The 18444-nt window shown below is 37.6% G+C and overlaps 1 protein-coding gene across 5 annotated transcripts; it reads left to right on the forward strand.

Moving 5' to 3' along the window:
- Positions 1-1581: 1581 nt before the first annotated feature.
- LOC149047082 (CUB and sushi domain-containing protein 3-like) lies at positions 1582-12304 on the forward strand. Of its 5 annotated transcripts, none has more exons than XM_089205281.1 (15): positions 1582-1888; positions 2578-2760; positions 3149-3322; positions 3508-3681; positions 3857-4024; positions 4787-4972; positions 6008-6175; positions 6781-6948; positions 7836-8003; positions 8081-8263; positions 8835-9002; positions 9268-9435; positions 10107-10274; positions 11027-11194; positions 11485-12304. In XM_089205281.1, the coding sequence occupies exons 1-15, from the start codon at positions 1816-1818 to the stop codon at positions 11868-11870; spliced, it is 2703 nt and encodes a 900-aa protein (XP_089061407.1). In that variant the 5' UTR covers positions 1582-1815; the 3' UTR covers positions 11871-12304. The 5 variants fall into 5 exon arrangements, with proteins under 5 accessions (XP_089061407.1, XP_089061408.1, XP_089061411.1 ...); XM_089205282.1 differs by having other exon boundaries at positions 6784-6948; XM_089205283.1 differs by having other exon boundaries at positions 1695-1888; positions 3149-3181.
- Positions 12305-18444: the final 6140 nt, after the last annotated feature.

Raw genomic sequence — 18444 nt, forward strand, 5'->3', positions numbered from 1 at the left:
AAAATATAAGAGATTTGTAAGCGTCAACTGAGAGTTTTCACAGTTCTCAAATTTATCTCCCGCCACCTGGTTACCATTTTACGAGTTTAACACTAAATTACAACACTTTCGGGCCCAAAAAATCCGAGTTTTATTTTTTTTTAATTTTCCTTTTATCGGAATTGGTTTATACCCAGAAAAATCTAAATAAAAACGCAAAAAACTTTCGTGTCATAGGCACTGTGGATAATAAAGTGCACCTAAAGTTCAATACGACGTACTTAAAATGATCTCAATGAATGAAACAAAAGTGGCTATTTTACATGGGCCGAGTAGCCTACGTGTAGGCGTTCTCTCCTCCGATGGTGAAACGGAGGCGAGGCAAGTCACTTATTTTATCACTGCAGCTGCACGCGATCGCCTGCCAACGTTTCCTTGATGAAGCGAGCGCCTAACGAAGAAAGTGGAGACTATTAGTAACTTATAATCTTACTGTGTAACATTCTAAAGCAATGTCAGTTGAAAGTAAGTCCACATGATTACAACAGCAGATATGCTAAAGGAAGTTAAATGGCTTTGCGCATAAACCGAAAAAAATGTCTCTTTTATCATTCTTATCTGTAAGATGGTTTCAGCGTCCATTATATTTTCCTTTTTTGAGCGTCACATATGGTGAGTACGAAAAATGATATCAACATATACCAAGTTTTGACAAAGGTGCAAGTAGTAAGTTCTCGATTTCAAAAGCAAATATCTGAAGAAAAGTAACCTCTCATACATGTCTTACTCAAGAAACTTCCCTCAGCGCTGAAGCTGGAAGATAAATAACGCGGTACTCCCCAAATGAAAGAATATTTAATGCGTCATCTTTCAGCATCCTTTTTTTTTTTTCGTAAATTATTGATTTAGTATGCAAAGGCACGTGCCACTGAACTCTGCCAGAGACCTCCTCTTTCTGTTAATTACAGAGTAGTTACTATGAGTTTGTCACACAGTGAAGGATAATGTGCCTTTTCACATCCCTTGGTTTATTCTTGATCAAACCAGTGGAATAGGTGGTTTCAGGGTATTCCTCAACGAAAAGAACCGTGCATTGTTAGTGTCTGTTTTAAACTTTATCTCGCTCGTGGTCGTCACATGTGTTTAGTAAGAACTGTAACATGCTTATATCACATTAAACGTTGACAGAGTAATCAGTGATACATTAAATAAAAAAACCCACAGCTTCGAATCCTTTCCCTAAATCTCAGCGGGGAAAAGTAATCTTTACTGCATGCTAAGAGCAATATTTTGCGCAGAGTCCGGACAATAAAGAACAAGGTACAAAGGGAAAGAGCTTGCCTTAATTGTTACATCTGTAAGCATTTCAGGAAAAACGTAAAATTATGACAGAAAAAATGCTTTTGTCGTATTTTCGCTTTCACTTCGAATAATCTGCCTGATTTCTGCAAAGAAAAACAAGAATATCGACATTTGATCACGAAAAGAAAGTGATAGGGCTTTAAACATGGAATTGGCATGAGGTCAGCAGAAACTGTCAAACACAATTAACAGTTTGTTTTCCTTCTCCTGATAAAGGTAAATAATACGGCGTATTCAATTACACACTGTAGGAGACTAACTTGCTTTTCAATGTAAATCAGTCAAATTTCTACAAGCCCAATAGTAAGGATTCGTGACGCTGAGCGCTGCTTGAGATGCTGCACCTTTGACACTATTATTCTTATACTAAATTACAATGTTAAAGGAAGTTGGAGTACGTTGCATCTAAAAGGCTGTCTTTCCACATCCTTATCTTACTTTGAGCAACTTATCTCAATAAGAAGGTCAGATTTTATGGGCTTCCTCATGAAATGTGTGGGGTTGGTTCCAGCGTCCTTTATAGTCTCGTTTGTGATCGTCACATATGGTGAGTACAAAAAAAATAATATCGACTGCATCATACCAGCTTTTGACAAAGCGGGTATGACTCGCGGCGACAAATTCTCCATAAAGCACATATCCGAACAAAAGTAACCTCTCATACATGTTATGCTCAACTAGCTTCCCTTAACACTCAGCCGTGTGTTATCCGTCAGCACTTCGTCATTTATTAGACAAAGATGTATATTTTATTCTGCATCGCTGCCTAAGAGTCTGCTGAATTTCCCAAAAAATGAAACAAGACTATCCATAATCATGATAAGTTAAGGATAGGACTGTGGCTATGAGATGGGCATAAGGGTCAGCACAAATTGCCAAAAAGGGTTCGCTAACATAACGCTTGGTTTCAAGGCTCATTAGCCAGTTTCTTAAAGGCAGCTCTGTCTGTTTTAAAATTTACAAGATAATTCAAAGATAATTATAACACGTATGGAAAAGCGCATGCCCAACAAATCAGGAAACCCCAATATTGTTTCAAGAAACATTAGCACTCAACGTTGTACACCACGGGGTCGTTAAATTAGCCTTTCTTTGGAAATAATTTACTATTATAAGGCGGAACTATTTGTTTCTTAACCCAGGTCATTTGTTGTAAAGGGATTGTACATTGTGACATTAATTCGCCATTCGTCTCGAAAGCTTGTCGTCAGCTGTCATTTTTTTCTCTTTTTTTAGGCTCCACGTGTGATCAACCAACCTCTCCTCATGGCTCAGTTATCATTCATCCCACTCAGCGAGAAAAGTACCAAAACGGCCAAGTAATTCTCTTTGGCTGTAAACAGGGTTTTTATCTGGATGGAATGCTAATTATAACATGCAATGGGAACAAATGGACACAGACACAATTCCGATGTCTGGGTATGACGCAATTAAATTCTCTCTAGAATAAAACAAAACGTTCTATAACTAAAGATCGACATTGTTTAGAGGTTCTGCATTTCACAGTAACATTCGGTGATTCATGCATAAATGTTCGCGTGTCAAACTATTCAATTCCAAAGTGCAGCTTTCTAGAAATGTCATAGATAATCACTATGAACACAAGGAGAGTTCTAAAATAACGAGGAAAGAGGTTTGGTTTCTATTTTGGTCACTTGTCACCACCTATGGAATAGTGAAAAGATATAATGCTCTATGCTTAACACAAGATAGTTTTTCATTGTCAATTTATGGCAAACACTGAAGACAGTTTAATCAAAAGTATTATTTCCCTTCCTCCACCTAAAAATTCTATTGCTTTATCTAGGGTTTTGTCCGGAGGTGTGTAGCATTTTAAATGGTAAAGTATCTCATGTGACCCCACAAGTTGGCAACGCTGCCATAGAATTTCGCTGTGCTAATAACAGTTTCCAGCTGATTGGTAGGAAAAGGCTGCAGTGCATAGATGGACGATGGAATGGAAAGTTACCCTATTGTCATAGTAAGTTATCAAAACGACCTTAAAACTAATTAACTTGCAATAAAATTGCATAAAACTTTGACAACTACTTGACATAAAACTGATTAAAACTGCTTGCAACGCAGCGTTTTTGCTCTTTTTTATCATTTACCAGAATTCGAGTATGGGTAGAATTGACTTGAAATAAATCTATTTTTCTTCTACAGAGTTGCCGTCGTGTGTTCGTCTGCAAAATCCAGCTAACGGCATAGTACATGGCAATGACAACAGCCATAGTGCAGAAGCAAAATTCACATGTTTTACAGGCTTTGATCTATTTGGGCCTTCAACATTAATATGCAACAGGGGCGTTTGGAGTTCCCGTGTTCCAACTTGCAAAGGTCAGTCGTCTTATTTTCCATAACCCGTTTACCTCTTTATAAATGGCCTCTTCCAAATCTTCAGCACCAAACTTTCCGGTTCTTTTATCCTTCTGATGCATGCGCCATTTGCATCTAAGAGCCGAACAGGTTTGATGTTCATGTCCTAAATCATTGTTCAATGTTTATTTCTCAGCTTACTGCACGAAGATTAGGGATCTGCCAAATGGACACGTGTTTGGCACACGCTTCTCCCATGGACAAGTGGTTTCCTTTAACTGCAAACATGGCTACGAGTTGGTTGGAGATCGCAGCCTTCGTTGTATTAATGGAGGATGGAATTCTTCTGTCCCGCAATGTAAAGGTTAGTAATTCCTCGACATCCCAAGAAAAATGTTTAAGAATATGTTATGGCTTATAAACTGAGAGTAGCATATTCTTACAATATGAGTGGGTTTGTCACAAAACTGCAGAAACTCCGCCTACTTTTATTTTGGTTCTATTTATCTCTTTTATATTTGTTGCCACTACGTGTACTGCGAAGACCGAGAAATACATCGGAATCAGTACAGGAGAGTACTTTCCATTCCGTTAGGTCACTTTGAGTTATTTATTTCTCTATGTTCTCGCAGGGTTCCTTTATTCACGTTATCTGATCTTTTAACTTTTGTCCAATTGCCACGCTAACTAACACGCTCCCCACGATTAAGGCCCCTCATTCTAATAAGTGTTTTAATACAAAACATGTATATATAGGGTTGGCTTAAAACGAATCTTTCATCCGTATATTTTTACTGGTTATTGGCAGAATCTTAACCATTTTTTCCATTTAAAATAGATCATTAGGATAAAAGCAGGAGTTTTTGTTGCTACACTTTCATTGGTTCTGTCTCTGCGTATTTTATCATATCGTTCCAAATGATTGCAATTTCAAACAAAAACAACCCCAATTTGCCTCTTATATATGTATTTTTTATTCTTTTATATCAATGAAGCATTATAACGCATGGGTAGCTTATATAAAAGGATGCAAATGTAATTCCTGGTTAGATAACTCAGTCACAAAGGTAGATTCTAAGTTTTAAATTAATAGTTTTTTATGAACACTGCTCTTTATTTTTTCTAGTTATGCAATGTGCAAAACCCTCCATTCCAAGTAATTCACGTATCATATATCCACGAACAGATCAAGTGAGATACACACACGGTACAACTCTTTATCTTGCCTGTCATCAGGGTCATCTTTTGGCGGGATCACCAATTATGGTGTGTAACTATACCACGTGGCTGAAAAGAGAATTCAAGTGCATCGGTATGTTTTCTCAAGTTCAAAAAATCCTATTATCATGTGACCCGTTTCACCTCGCTCACGCAATCCTGTGGGATACTATGATAAAAACTGACGTGTGGTTTACGCGAACTGGTCTGGAAAAAGCTTCCTGGCCCCACTCTTGAGCAGGTCTGTTGCATTTTCCGAGCAAATAGTTTATAAAAGTGGACGTAAACTTGCAACAAGTGTGTGGTCTTCAATTGTGCTCCTTTTCTTATTTAAGTAAGAGCCGCAACGCGCTAGCGAAGCTAGTTAAAGTATTTTCCAATTTTTCGCGAATCCAAAATTGGCGCAAATTATTACGCAAGTATGGATCATTTTACCACCTGATCTTAGCGTTTCGATTGCCAATTGCGCTTTGTGCGCTGGCGTCGATACCTGAGACGGACGGGGTATTTCTCAAGTGATTGTAACCACGGTTCGGTTCAAAGAAATGTAAATAACAGCGGCGCTCAAGCTTTTCGTCTCGCACGAAAGTAAACCGGTCATATGGACCAGGCAAAAATTGTTTAGTCCTACCTTGGCATGCGCCAAAGTCTTTTATCCCAATATGCCTCGCGTAACAGCTTCATGATAAAAAAAAAAAAAAAAAAAAAAAAAAAAAAATTATTAGTCTTACCAAAGTTTGGAAGCCTCCGAGGCAGGACATCGGCTACTTTAAATATTGGCGAATTTTCTTAAACTGGGGGTCAATCTTACTTTACGCTACTTGCTGACAGATTTTTCACTTACATCAGCAAAAACGGCTCTAGTGCTCGTCGAGTACACACTCTTTCTTATCTATATGTAACTGAGTCTTATTTACGTTAAAACACGTATGATTTCAACAATTTGAGAACTTGGCGGTCATGTGATAAAATACTTATTGACTAAGTTAAGTCGGTCAGAACGGGAAAATGTTTGGCTCTCATTAGGCTCGTCATGGTAAGTAAGTACATTTTCTTGAAAACATGATGTTTATATTATAAATGTATGAAGAAAAAAAAAGTAAACTTTGTTACACCATCGCTTTGATAGCTCCCTGTCCCATCCTTGGACCAATGAGGAACGGAGTCATCACATATGTAACACGGAAGGGTGGTGGTGAAGTTGAAATAAAGTGCCATGCTAATTATACGTTATCCGGATCCTCAAGATTGAGTTGCATAAATGGAGAATGGAGCAATAGTGTTCCTTCGTGTAAAGGTATGTCTCATACATGTGATTGCCACCAGTCGAGAAGTAAGAAAAAAAATAAACCTTCACGGCCTCCATCTGGCCTTCCCCTCATATCGTGCCAATTGTATATGTAGTCTTCCTTGCAATATGAAAGATCCGATTCTCTCACAGGTAATTTCTCTTTTAGCTTTTAAACTTCCTGCAAAGATCCTGGAAATCCTTTGAATGAGAGAAAGATTGACGATGACTTCCGTCCCAAAAAAACCATGTCTTTTACCTGTTTACATGTTTAAATGGCCAGTGGAGTGCTAAGATGCCACTTTGCCTGAGCGAGTTTTTCACCAAAATCATGATAAATGCAAGACCCTGCATGTTGTTTAAAGGTCTTAGTTTCCTTAGTTTCATAATACTAAGCTCGAAACGCATTCCAACCGTAAATAGATAGCATTCAGAAATCAACTTTAACAGCTTGTCGCCACTAAATTATTTAAATGGACGTGGGAAGCCAGGATAATTATTTTGCTTATTTTTTCTTAACTCACCTAAAAAATCACTCAAAAGACAACATTAAAAGTTACGAGCAAAAGGTGAAAAACCTATTTATGGTTTGACGTGAATTTTCTACTCCTTAGCACTTTGTCCTACGCCAATCGCACCAACGAATGGCAGAATACAAGGCAGAGACTTCAGACATGGGCGGTCTATAAAGTTTTGGTGTTCCCGTGGTTACACAAGAGTTGGTGCTTTTTCGGTCACATGCAAGGAAGAAAAATGGGGCGCACCGTTTCCAGTGTGTAAAGGTCAGAATTGTTATCTTGTGCTTGCCATTACTGTAAATAGCGCAATTCAATACATTTCAACTACTTTCTCCCACGTGGGTGTTCAAGAACTAAGAAAATCTATTATGACAACAGCAATTTTTAACAATTTGATATAAAATAAGAGGGAAATGAAGAATAATAATATAAATAGAAACAAACTCAATAAACAGTCATAAATTAATCAAATTAGAATGAAAAAGACTGTTTCCATCGTTCAAAAGGCTTGATGACTGAAATTCTTATGTTCCAGCCCAAATCATTTTAATGCCAGTACTAGATAAAGTTTTACAGTTAAGATGGCCCATGAGTTAAAAAATTTTAGATCTTTCTGGAGCAGATGCAAAGGAAAACGGTTTTCAGACCTCCTACTTTAATCGCATTGTGAAACTTTGGAATTACCCTTGTTCTATTGCTCCTACTCTTCTAGTATTCTAGTCAGGCGTCGGAATGGGGTGCGTTAGCACACTGATTATAAACCTTTGTGAAGGAAAAGTAGAATGCAAATTCAGACTTTTTCGATTAATGACAATTTAACCATGTAACGAAAAATAGAGAAGTACCATACAACCTAATGTTAAGGGGAATATGTAGGCACGAAAAGCTTAAACGTTTTAACCCGCGAGAGTAAACTGAGAAAGAAATTAGTTATTTAGAGAACACAGTTTTCCTAATGAATACACCGGCGCTGACCTATAAATATCACAGTTCTTTTCTAGTTCTTAGATAATATCTTAATTGCTCACTGCCGAATGGTAACTAATAAAATAACAATATTCTATTTGAAAATGTACGTCTAAAAGGCAAAGAGCAATTTAATGATTACCTTTGAGCTAAATTTAGTAAGTCTTTCCTGTTTGACTCCGTAGCATCATGTGGTAGGCCCAGCACGCCTGCGAATGGCAGAATAGTGGGAAATATCTTCAGTCATGGAAAATCTGTATTGTTTTACTGTTCGTTTGGCTATAAAGGAGTTGGCGCCGGTTCGATTAAATGCGATGATGGCAAATGGGATAAGCCGTTTCCAGTCTGCAAAGGTGAGAAATGTGTTATTTTTCGCAACCACATGCATTCATGATGAGTTAAGTAACGTTTGCTTTACGATAAATTAAAGGGATCTGCCCAACGCCGAGCGATCCACGAAACGGAAAATTGGGTCAGAAGGTATCCCTTGACAAACGTTTCCTTGACGGAGATGAAGCAACATTCTCCTGCAACCGCGGGTATGACTTGATTGGTAAAAAGAGACTTCGCTGTGCTGGAAAAGTATGGGATTTTGGAGAGCCTGAATGTAAAGGTGAGAATGTTCCAGCTCTTTTGAATAAAAGGTATCCCTTGAGAAATATTTTTGCTTCAATGACTGGTGACCGCTTGAATTAATAGCTTTTTAGTTTTCCTCTCCCGCCCCCTTCCCTCCCCCTTTTAAGAACAGTTCTGATTATGAAACACAAGCCGATCAACGTATCCTCAAGAAAGGAAAAATCGTTATAGAGGTTGTAGGGAAGTTGTTCTTTATGCAAAGATCGAGACTGACTCAAACTGTTCTGCCGGGAAACGTGATATTAACAGCATCCAATATACCAGTATCAATTTGCTTCCGCGATCACATACAGACGACATTTGAGTCACGGCTCCTCGAAAAGCAACTCCTGCGGAACCTCTCTTAATCAAGATGAGAAGTAAATAATTCCTTTGATCATAGAAGATACTTTCTAGGGTGTTTCTTCCAGGATTTCTCATCATAAGTTATCAATATGTATCATGAAGATACAATGTTCAGTAAATGACTTAAAGAAACTTTACGTGATGACATAATACATTTGCGAAACTTACACCACGTAATCAACATACTTTTCAAATTCTTTTAGCTCCATGCAATCCCCCAGGATTCCCAGCAAATGGCAATGGGCAATGGCGGTACCTTAAACACAACTCGTGGGTAACATTTTCTTGTGATAAAAAATATCAGCTTGTGGGAAGAAGACAAATGCAATGTAAAGATGGCATTTGGAGTGGTAACCGTCCTAAATGTGTCGGTAAGAAAATTCGAATAAGATGTTCTTTTGAGTTCTAATTCATATGGAAAAGAAATTCTGAGCGATATCAGTTGTTTTGTTTTTACATAAAAATCGTATACCCCTTTTTTCTTTGGTCTTCTCCAAAGTGTGGTTATGGCGTTGCACATTGTAGATAGGTTGTGACAACCCCATTCTACACTGTACTAGTTTTTATAGTTCTTCTCCTGTCTTTTTTGATCTTTGAAACGTTTTGTTTTGTTCTCTACCTACTTTACTAATACAGCCGTGTGTCCAGATCCTGGTGAGCCATTGAGAGGCAAACGCCATGGCAATAATTTTAGGAATGGTAGCGTAATAACTTTTACGTGCAACACAGACCACGAGTTAATAGGAAACAACACTACACGGTGTGAGGACGGCGTTTGGAGCGGTAGCGTCCCTCTCTGTAAAGGTTTGGTATTATATTAGAGGTTTCGAGAGATAATTTAGGTAACCCTTTTGATCCATTATTTAGTAATTCGTTCAGCACACAATTACACTATTTAATTTGTGGGAAAGTAATATGCCTCTGAAATCATACCAGTTAAAAGAATATTCAAATTTGAAATTATAAATAATCATCGCTATAATAAGATAACCAACTACCTGTTAAGTTTAAGTTATGAGGGAGGGAGGGAGAAAGCGAAATAAAGCTAAAGTATCGTGAAAGACAAACTTTAAGCGCGAAAATGTTCATGAACAGAGAGCAGCCCAGGAAACCTGATCTTCAAACTATGCCTCAGCCTTGAAACATAATTTCAAGGAATTGAAAAGTTTCGTCGATACGCTTTGAATGACACAGCGAGAAAGCAAGCCAGGACAATGCACACGAAACAAACTTACCAAAAAAAATTTCTGCTATTGAAGGAAAATGCAAATTCCATGGCACTCCCAAAAATGGATACACATCAAACGGAATCTTCCTAAACGGAAACCTCTTTTCACATGGTAGCAACGTCGAGTACGCTTGTGATGTAAAGTACACTATGGATGGCACCAACATTCTGCACTGCAACGATGGCTTTTGGAACGCTAGCATTCCCTCGTATATATTATCATGGCATTATCTGTTATATCTTTCAGAGTCTTGTAAACCCCTTCCACTGTTATCTAATGGAAAAATCCATAACAATGGTGTCAGTCATGGGGCCGTGGTCTCTTTCTCCTGTAATTCAGGATTCCAGCCCCAAGGGTCCTTGCAGATCAAGTGCCTCGATGGGATATGGAATGAAAGTTCACCGAGTTGCATAGGTCCAGTTTCTCTTCAATCCATTGCATTATCATAATATCTTTTTTATCAGTATCACTATATCATTATCATTATGTATTATTTCTTTTTAATTCAAATTATACTTGTCACCTTTGAGTAATAGTTAAGTGTCGTCTTTCTTTTCCTTTATTCAATAAGGGAAACAATATCGCAGCATATGAATGAATAACCACCAATCAATCAAAAGTCATACTAGCCTGCAAATCAGGCGTAATTTTGGCGGGCGAGTGCTTAGTATTTTCTATACAAAAATTATGGCCGCCATCTTTGATTTTATGGGAACGGAAGGCTGGGGAAGGACGACGATAAAAAATAAGGAGAGGGGAAGGGGAGTTAAGATTACTTCTCGCCCTCCTCTTGCCTCCTACCCTCACCGTCCACTCTAACTCCAAATCAAACATGGCCGGTTGAATGGACGATCCCGAGCTTATAACGTTTGATCGTCCAAGTGAGACACCTGCACACCAGTTTGAAGTCATATAAATGTGTCAATATTTCTTAACTTCAATTTCCATCAATTATTGGTATTTGGAAATACGTTTTCCAGGTTATGTCATTGAATATGGCAGTTTTAACGAAAACAATAAGATGGAACTTGGACCATCAGCCTCGTGTTTATTTTCGTTTCATCAATCTTCATTTATAGTGTTATGTTCATCTATAAGCCAGTCTTAGTTAGTTATCTGCTTACCTGTTTCTGTATTTATTGACAGCCTCTCTTGTTTTCTTTTAGGCGTATGTGCTAAGCCGGGAAAACTCGTTAGCGGAACAATCGTCGGAAGCAATTACAGCTACGGTTCTGTGATCAAGTTTAAATGCAATAAAGGCTACAAGTTAAGAGGCTCAGCCAAGTTAAAGTGCAAATGGGGTGTATGGGAGGGTCAATTTCCAGAGTGTGAAGGCAAGTTTATGTGTTATGTAAATAACAATGATACCATCAATATTTCAATGTGAATACAGTTGGTAATTCTGTTACGATTAAAGTGACAGAAAAATATATTAGAGCAAATGAAAAAGCAGTTTATTCAATTACCTATAAAGAAACGCTTTTAGGGTCTGTAAGGTTCCTGAAAAAAAGTTGAGCGTGTAATCTGAGGTGTTGCATACTGTATCTAAATGTATGTTCAAATTTTTATTTCATTATTTATTAATACAGTTTGAATTAATGATAGTTTACTCATTTTCCTTTAGTATGTGTCCGGGTCGGAGCAGTGTTTTGGGGATTTTGGAAAAATAATATGAAAGCAGACAATTACTGGAAAGCTTCCATCACAAGGATAAATGCAACACATTTTGACTTCGCATTGGTTAACGATAAGAAACTGACGCGTAGTTACCGAAGGACTGATCAAAAGCTCATCATTGATAAAGTACCATCCATAGAGGACTTATTACCTAGCTCGCCTGTTATAGCCCATCAGTTTGGCTACTCAGGGTGGTATCGAACTGGAAAAGTTGATGATACTTCAGGTGACTCTTTGGTGAAAGTGCAGTTTGATGATGGTGGAAAAAAATGGGTTAAGCTTGGACGTGTTCGTTTAGTTTCATACCCTGACTTTTGTTCTAATGTTGAGTAAAACACAAAATATAACGGACTGCTTTAATTTGAGAATAACTCATTTACGGTTTCCTGCTTGGAAAAAAAAATTCCTTACAGCCATGTAGCTTGTTGTTAGTGTGTCGAGACAAGTTGGTTAACCCTCTTTTCTGAAACTTCCTGTAAAATTAAGTGTGAAGCAGATTAGCATTGGGTGTGCAATCAGGTGACATCCCCCTTTTAGATATGATAGAAACCAAGTTTAGAATTTTTGTTGTTTTTTTATTTTGTTTTTTTCACGGCCCCAGTCTTAGATTGTGTCTCAGGTAATAACATACTCCTCCTGAGGTCTCTCCGCAAGAGTAAATTCAGACTAGTATTCAGTCTGTAGTCGAAAATAAAGCAAATTAAAGACAATCAACCTCAAAGTAACAAAATTGATTGAACGACGTGAATAAACTTGAGAGAAATTGAGTTCCATGATTTTTTTAAATATAAAATTGGCGTCCTTCGTCTAATTTTTTGTACATTAGCTATTTTTTTCCCAGAAGTTGGCCAAGAGGGCCTAGTGGGTAACCTTCTTCAATTTTATAGGGCCCTTATTTTAGACAGGGAGCCCATTAAAGGAGGTACCCTCTGTGTTCTAGGGCATACATGCGTACTTCAGTTCTCCCTTAAGGAAAACATTTAAAACGGCTTACTCAATTAACCATCTCGCACAATTGTTTAACAAGCGACAAAGAGATGAAAAACAGGCCAAACCTAAAACTTACTCGCAAGATCTGTCAACAAAAGGATGAATAGATCAATCATAATAAAAAATAATCCATTCGTTGTTGCTTTTGAATAGCAAGATCCAGTTTTCGTCGCGCACGCGCGGTAAATTAGCAAAAAAAGGGCCATCCTTGCCTCCCATGATGACTCCAGCTGATATTGCTAAAACGTGAGTCACTAAAGCTAACTACAAACAACACTCCAACAAAGGTCTACTCTCATCTAGACGATAGGACAACACGATCAAATGGTACCCCTTGTTGAAGTCCTAAATGTAATAACTGTCCTAAATGTAATAAAGTCCTAAATGTAATAACATTTGGTCCTGAATGTAATAAAGCCCTAAATGTAATAATGTTCGGTCCTAAATGTAATAAGCCTCCTGTGCAATCGTTTAACTGCGCTAACATTGAGATGTTAAAGTGACAGCTGTTGCACCAAAGAATCCTCTGACCAATATTCATGGAATATTGCGGGATCACTGATATTAATCAGCGTCTTTTTATTTGCTAAAGAAGTAGGTTGAGAAGCATTGGCTATAAAACCTTATACTGATACTGATGTGCTTTTGGCATCAAATTGACGGACGCAAAAGCAACGAGAACGTTGACTAATAGCTCTCTCTATATCACTGGCTCAGACTTTTAAGTGTAACAGATTTTGACGAAATACTTCTGTCATCAGTGTTGAAGTTAACACTTGATGAACCGAATTACAAGGAAAAAGAAGTCCACCGACTTATACGTTATACAAATTTTGGGCTCGGAAGGTCATTTTTTGTACTGTCTTCCCTTGCCAGATTTGTACGGGTCTGCATAAAATATATTCATATGCGTTATTGACCGAGTGTGAGGTCAAAATGGCTGGATATTGGCCGAGTTCTTTTTATTTTTGCGTTTTTATGGACTGAGATGAAGTCACGGTCCATAAAAAAGTAGAAAAAGAACGAGGCTAATATCCAGTAATCTTGACCATACAAGCTTGGTCAAGAGAGTTTATATTCTCTTGGCTTAATCATTAAAGGGATTCATTGTATAGCAAAAGATTTCGTTTTGATAAGAATCAAGAATGGCCTGTTTATTTCGAGAGCCGATAGTGAAAGCCAACTGTGTTTGCGGCACAATAAACCCAAGAGGGTCGTTTATTTTTTTCTATGTATATGCAAACATTGTCCAAAAGTTACGAACTTTGTAAGTTTTCTTGCGTGGGATCAATACGGAGAATCCCGAGGGGGTGAGGGTGGGTCCATCATGCCCGCTCAGGTAGCCAATCAGAACACAGGATTCACTTCATCTTGCCCGCCTGCGCTGCTAGCTATATAATAAAGTGACTTACAGAGCAAGATATCGACTGACCAATCATAAGTTATCCCATTTCACGATCACAGGTCTCGACATGTTGCCTTTTTTCCACGCGAGTCAAATTGAACCATTGAGCTACAACATTCAACACATGATGGTCAGTTGATGGTCTAATGAACCATTCATTTTTTCCTTAAGCCCCTTATGACGGGTTCATCAGTTCCCGAACCGAAATATTGGGAAAACATATATTTTACAGTTGATCTCAAGTTTGTTTCATTTTTTGTCTTCATCTCTTCTCCCCGCCGTGAGGGGAGAAAATGAATAAGAAAGCTCAACAGTTTCCACTTATAGTCATATGGTACATGAACTGATTACTGAGGTGGAGTATAGCCATAGAGGGCTGGAAATTCTATCATATTAAATTTCGGATATAACGTGCGCTGTCATTGGTTGAAAGAGCGTGCTTTGAGAGTATAGAGCATAGAGTTTGACGGCTCTGTCATCCCGAGGAATCTTCATGTTCTGATGAATTCGGCTGTCGTTCCTTCATAAAACACTAGCCTTAAGCAGTTTGTTTTCTAATTGTCATGTGAAAAAACTTGCGTGTTTTTTCTTAGCCACAATTTAGCTGGATTTCACTGAACATTTCACCTCCACATTCTGTATTAGAGACTAAAAACCTTTAGGCAAAAGTGTTAAATTCGACCTGCCAGACCATTTAAGCTTGTAAACAACTGTAGAATATAAACTTTATAGGCCCATTTCCAACCTTGATGCAATGCAGTCGTTTGTTTTTGTTTTGAACCACCGCTTTTGTTTAAATAGCGCCTCTGATAGGTCAGTTATTTTTACCTTGTTACGTTGTCTCGAAATACCTTCTGCGTTTTCTCCGATGAATTTGAAGAGCTTGTCAAAATAATTCTGTTTAAAACAGTTCTATACGTTTTAATCCGGCATGGAATGGAATGAATCCATTGATTTTGTAGATACCGAGGCAGTAAACGCTTATGGCACGGTTGTTGCTAAAGAGGACCACAAAAATCTTTGCGAGCATTTCGAAGAAGGTGAAAATGTTGATCCACCACGTTTTCATCCACTTATCAATCTTTTTTAAATTAAAGTTTGCCATCCTTGTTAAATAGGACCAAGGGTCAGTTGAGGTTTCCTGCCCGTGGAGAGGAGCTTGCGCTCGAAAGAGTGGTCGAGGTTGTTGTCCATGCAAAGCAGCAAATAAGAATTGTAACGCAAACTGTCAGTGTTGCTGACGTTCCTGCAACGAAGTGACTAAACTTAAAGTAATTAAACGTCCGGCAGTCCGATATTTTTCCATATTTCTCTTCGAAATTTAGAAATATTTATACGAATATGTTCTACCTTTATTTACAATCCTCAAGCGCTTCCAGGCAGCCTACAATTTCGAATTTGATTTTTTTCGCTAACCCTGTAAACAGAGTACGAAGCCATCCAAACGCTTGACAGTTAAAAACTTTTCAATGACACGGCTGGACACGGTCCTCGAATAACTCCATATTTCTCTTTGAAAAATACCAATTTCTATTGTAAATATTTCATCTTCATTTAGAATCCTCAAGCGCTTCTAGAAAATGAAAAAATTTGAACGTTGTCCTTTTCGCCGACTCTGTTCACCAGAGTAGCATCAAACCATGTCCAACTTTAATGGTTTTCGAACTTTGATAGTTTGACATTTTTGACAGCTTTTTGATAGCCAATCAGATTATTAGAATTATTATAGCAAGGATTCTAATTGGCTACTACGTCTCGTGTTTCTCCCGACACTTCCTGCGTGCTTTACAGCAGAACAGGGCACAGTCAAGGCTTCTCGATTAGTTAGATATGAAAAAAAAATGATCTAAACTAAGCAACAGTTAACTCAAAATGATTACTCCAAATGTTTCATGTGGATTAGTTTTCTGAGGATCCAGCTCTGAAAATTCAAATAAGAACCCAGAGCTACCCTAGCATACCAAGATTAACCCCTAAACTAGCAAGAGACATTGCAGAAGCTAATTTATACATACAGTGTACAATGGGTGCCTCTTAAGTATCTTTACTGTTTTTTTTGCCTTTTGACTCTTGTTTATGAAGTGTTTTTTAATTGCTGACTCAAGCCATAAATTATTTAGTTATTCTACAATGTGGGTCCTCATCAGCAACGACGTTGTCAGTTGTATTCTGATCTACTTTCACAAATAAATTCATTTTGTCTATGGGTGCATGAACAGTTATGAGAACCCTCTCTTGTAGTGTGGAAACAGAAGACACTATATCTGAGCCCCAGAGAACAAAATAATACAGTATACAATGTAAACTAAGTCCCTTTAGCAGGGACAATCAGGTGATGAGATACATGTGATGCAATTTCTTTGATGTTTACAGTTACAAAAGCATTGACACTTTATTCACTGAAGGGAAAAAGATATATATAAAACAAATTCTGAAGTAATAGCTGCTTTAAAATATGTTTTTAAATCAAAAAAATCACTGGCAAATTAAAAGGGTTCTTGCCACATTACTCATACAATAAACCTTTTAAATATCATTCCTTTCTTTAAAGGAATGACCAGCAAAAGCTTTACAGAGAACTCTGATTACAGATCACTGCTTATATAACCTAATAAAAGACGACATTTAAATTGTAGTACTGTGGTAATACCTTCTCGGGTATAACAAGAAATTAATATATTTTTCTCTTTGTTTCTACTACAAAACAGTGTCACAATACTGCATAATGTTAAATTTAAATGAATGTGTGACCCTATTTTAGTTAATTGACACCTAACAATCATAAGTAGAGAAATGTTCCTCACAGGGGAACGGAAGGTGCAGAAACTACAGATAAAAAAATGCTTGAGAAATGTTCAGGCTTCAATGGGATTCATACCTGAGCCTCCCAGATAATATTCCTAGATAATTGTTGGGCACCGTTTCTTACTACACTGTGTAAAGCCACCTGTCCGTGGAGTCTTAAAAGTGACGTTTACATAGTGAATCTGATACAAAACAAAGGTTTGACTGTATGTGAACACTGATGATGAGATATTGAATATCACGAGGTTTACCTGTACACCTGTACATGTTTAGCTGATATCTATAACGTTCATTGTGATGGGCATCGAGAATCTCTTACGGGGATATGTAAATACACCGACTTTTCCACTAAATATTCAGTCACAGTTTATGATAGTGTTAAATTAATGATTTCTCGAGTCCATTGTAAACTCTAAGCACTACCAAACATACAATTCACCTTTGTAAGAGTCATTATCAAATTAAAACAAAGAAAAGATACGTTGTTGAATGCCTCCTTAAAGAGGAAACTCCGAACCTACATTTTCTCACATTAGCATGACCCATATGTTAGAAAAAATGCTTTCCTCTCAAACTGAAATGGCCAGGTAACTAAAAGCCAGAGGTTTTTGTTCAACGATAGGTATGTACAGTTAACAGTTAAGTAACATGTTATCCGCAGAGTATTTCTTGTAACAGGTAAAAAAAAAACTCGCACTTTCGGTCCATTCAACGATCAAAAGTAAGAGGAGACTATTTATGCTACTGTGGTTGTGTTCTTGAGGAAATGAAACGAACAAACAACTTTTCAAATGGCGCCAAAAGAAATTATCGTATAGCATGAATCCGCTGACCTGAAGGATCGGGATTGTGTAACGGCATGAGCACCTGGAGATGGAGACAGCGAAGTTCTTTGAAAATAATAATTAGGTCGGAAACACCATTTAAAGGAACTTTTCAATTTAAAAAGGCGAAAAATATTGTAATCAGAGGTGGTGGTTCAAATTAATTTGAAGCATCACTAATTTCAACTTATTACTGATCGTACAAAGAGGCTGATAGATGGAAATTGCTCGCCTTTCTGCTTTTATGACTTTGGGTTTCGTCACTCGTGTTACGAGAAAAAGAGTTGACAGATGACTTCCACGTGAAACTTCGTTAGTACAAGAACTGTTCATAGTGGCAACAAGGTTTTTAAAATTAAACTAGTGAGCAGTACTCTGCGAACAGTAGTTGTAAAACGTCTTTATTCTCCGATGCGTCTCGTCTAACTCCCGTAGACTTAATGATGATTTTAGACATATGATATTCATATTTTTGCACTGCGGTGAAGAAACGAATTTAAGAGATTCTTGCAGCTAAGAACAGTACTGAATTAGTAGTAGAAAATAGGACCTGAAAAAAAATTCAGGCCTATACGGGATGGAACGAACAGGCGAACAGGAACAGGCGAAGTTATGAAAAATTTGAACATTTTTTTGGGCAAAGTGAGAAAAATATTTGGGGGCCACGGTTTTGACTCAAGAAGTTAGACGAAACGCGTCGGAGAATAAAGCAGTTTTACAACTACTGTTCACAGCGTGCTGCTCACCATTTCAGTTTTAAAAAAAAATTTTAACAAATCTTAAAAATTAATAAGAAAAAAAACTGTGCTCACCGAGCTGCTCAGGGGAGCTACCAACCTACTGTTTGTGAACAGAACAAGAATGCACTAAGATATCAATTAGC

The sequence above is a fragment of the Pocillopora damicornis genome, chromosome 4 (assembly GCF_964200805.1).
Source record: "Pocillopora damicornis chromosome 4, jaPocDami1.2, whole genome shotgun sequence".
Lineage (NCBI taxonomy): Eukaryota > Metazoa > Cnidaria > Anthozoa > Scleractinia > Pocilloporidae > Pocillopora > Pocillopora damicornis.

Coding starts and splice junctions, on each gene's coding strand:
- LOC149047082 (XM_089205281.1), top strand. CDS start 1,816: ATGGGCTTCCTCATGAAATGTGTGGGGTTGGTTCCAGCGTCCTTTATA. Junction 2,761..3,148: donor GACACAATTCCGATGTCTGG/GTATGACGCAAT, acceptor TGCTTTATCTAG/GGTTTTGTCCGGAGGTGTGT. Junction 8,004..8,080: donor GCCGTTTCCAGTCTGCAAAG/GTGAGAAATGTG, acceptor GATAAATTAAAG/GGATCTGCCCAACGCCGAGC.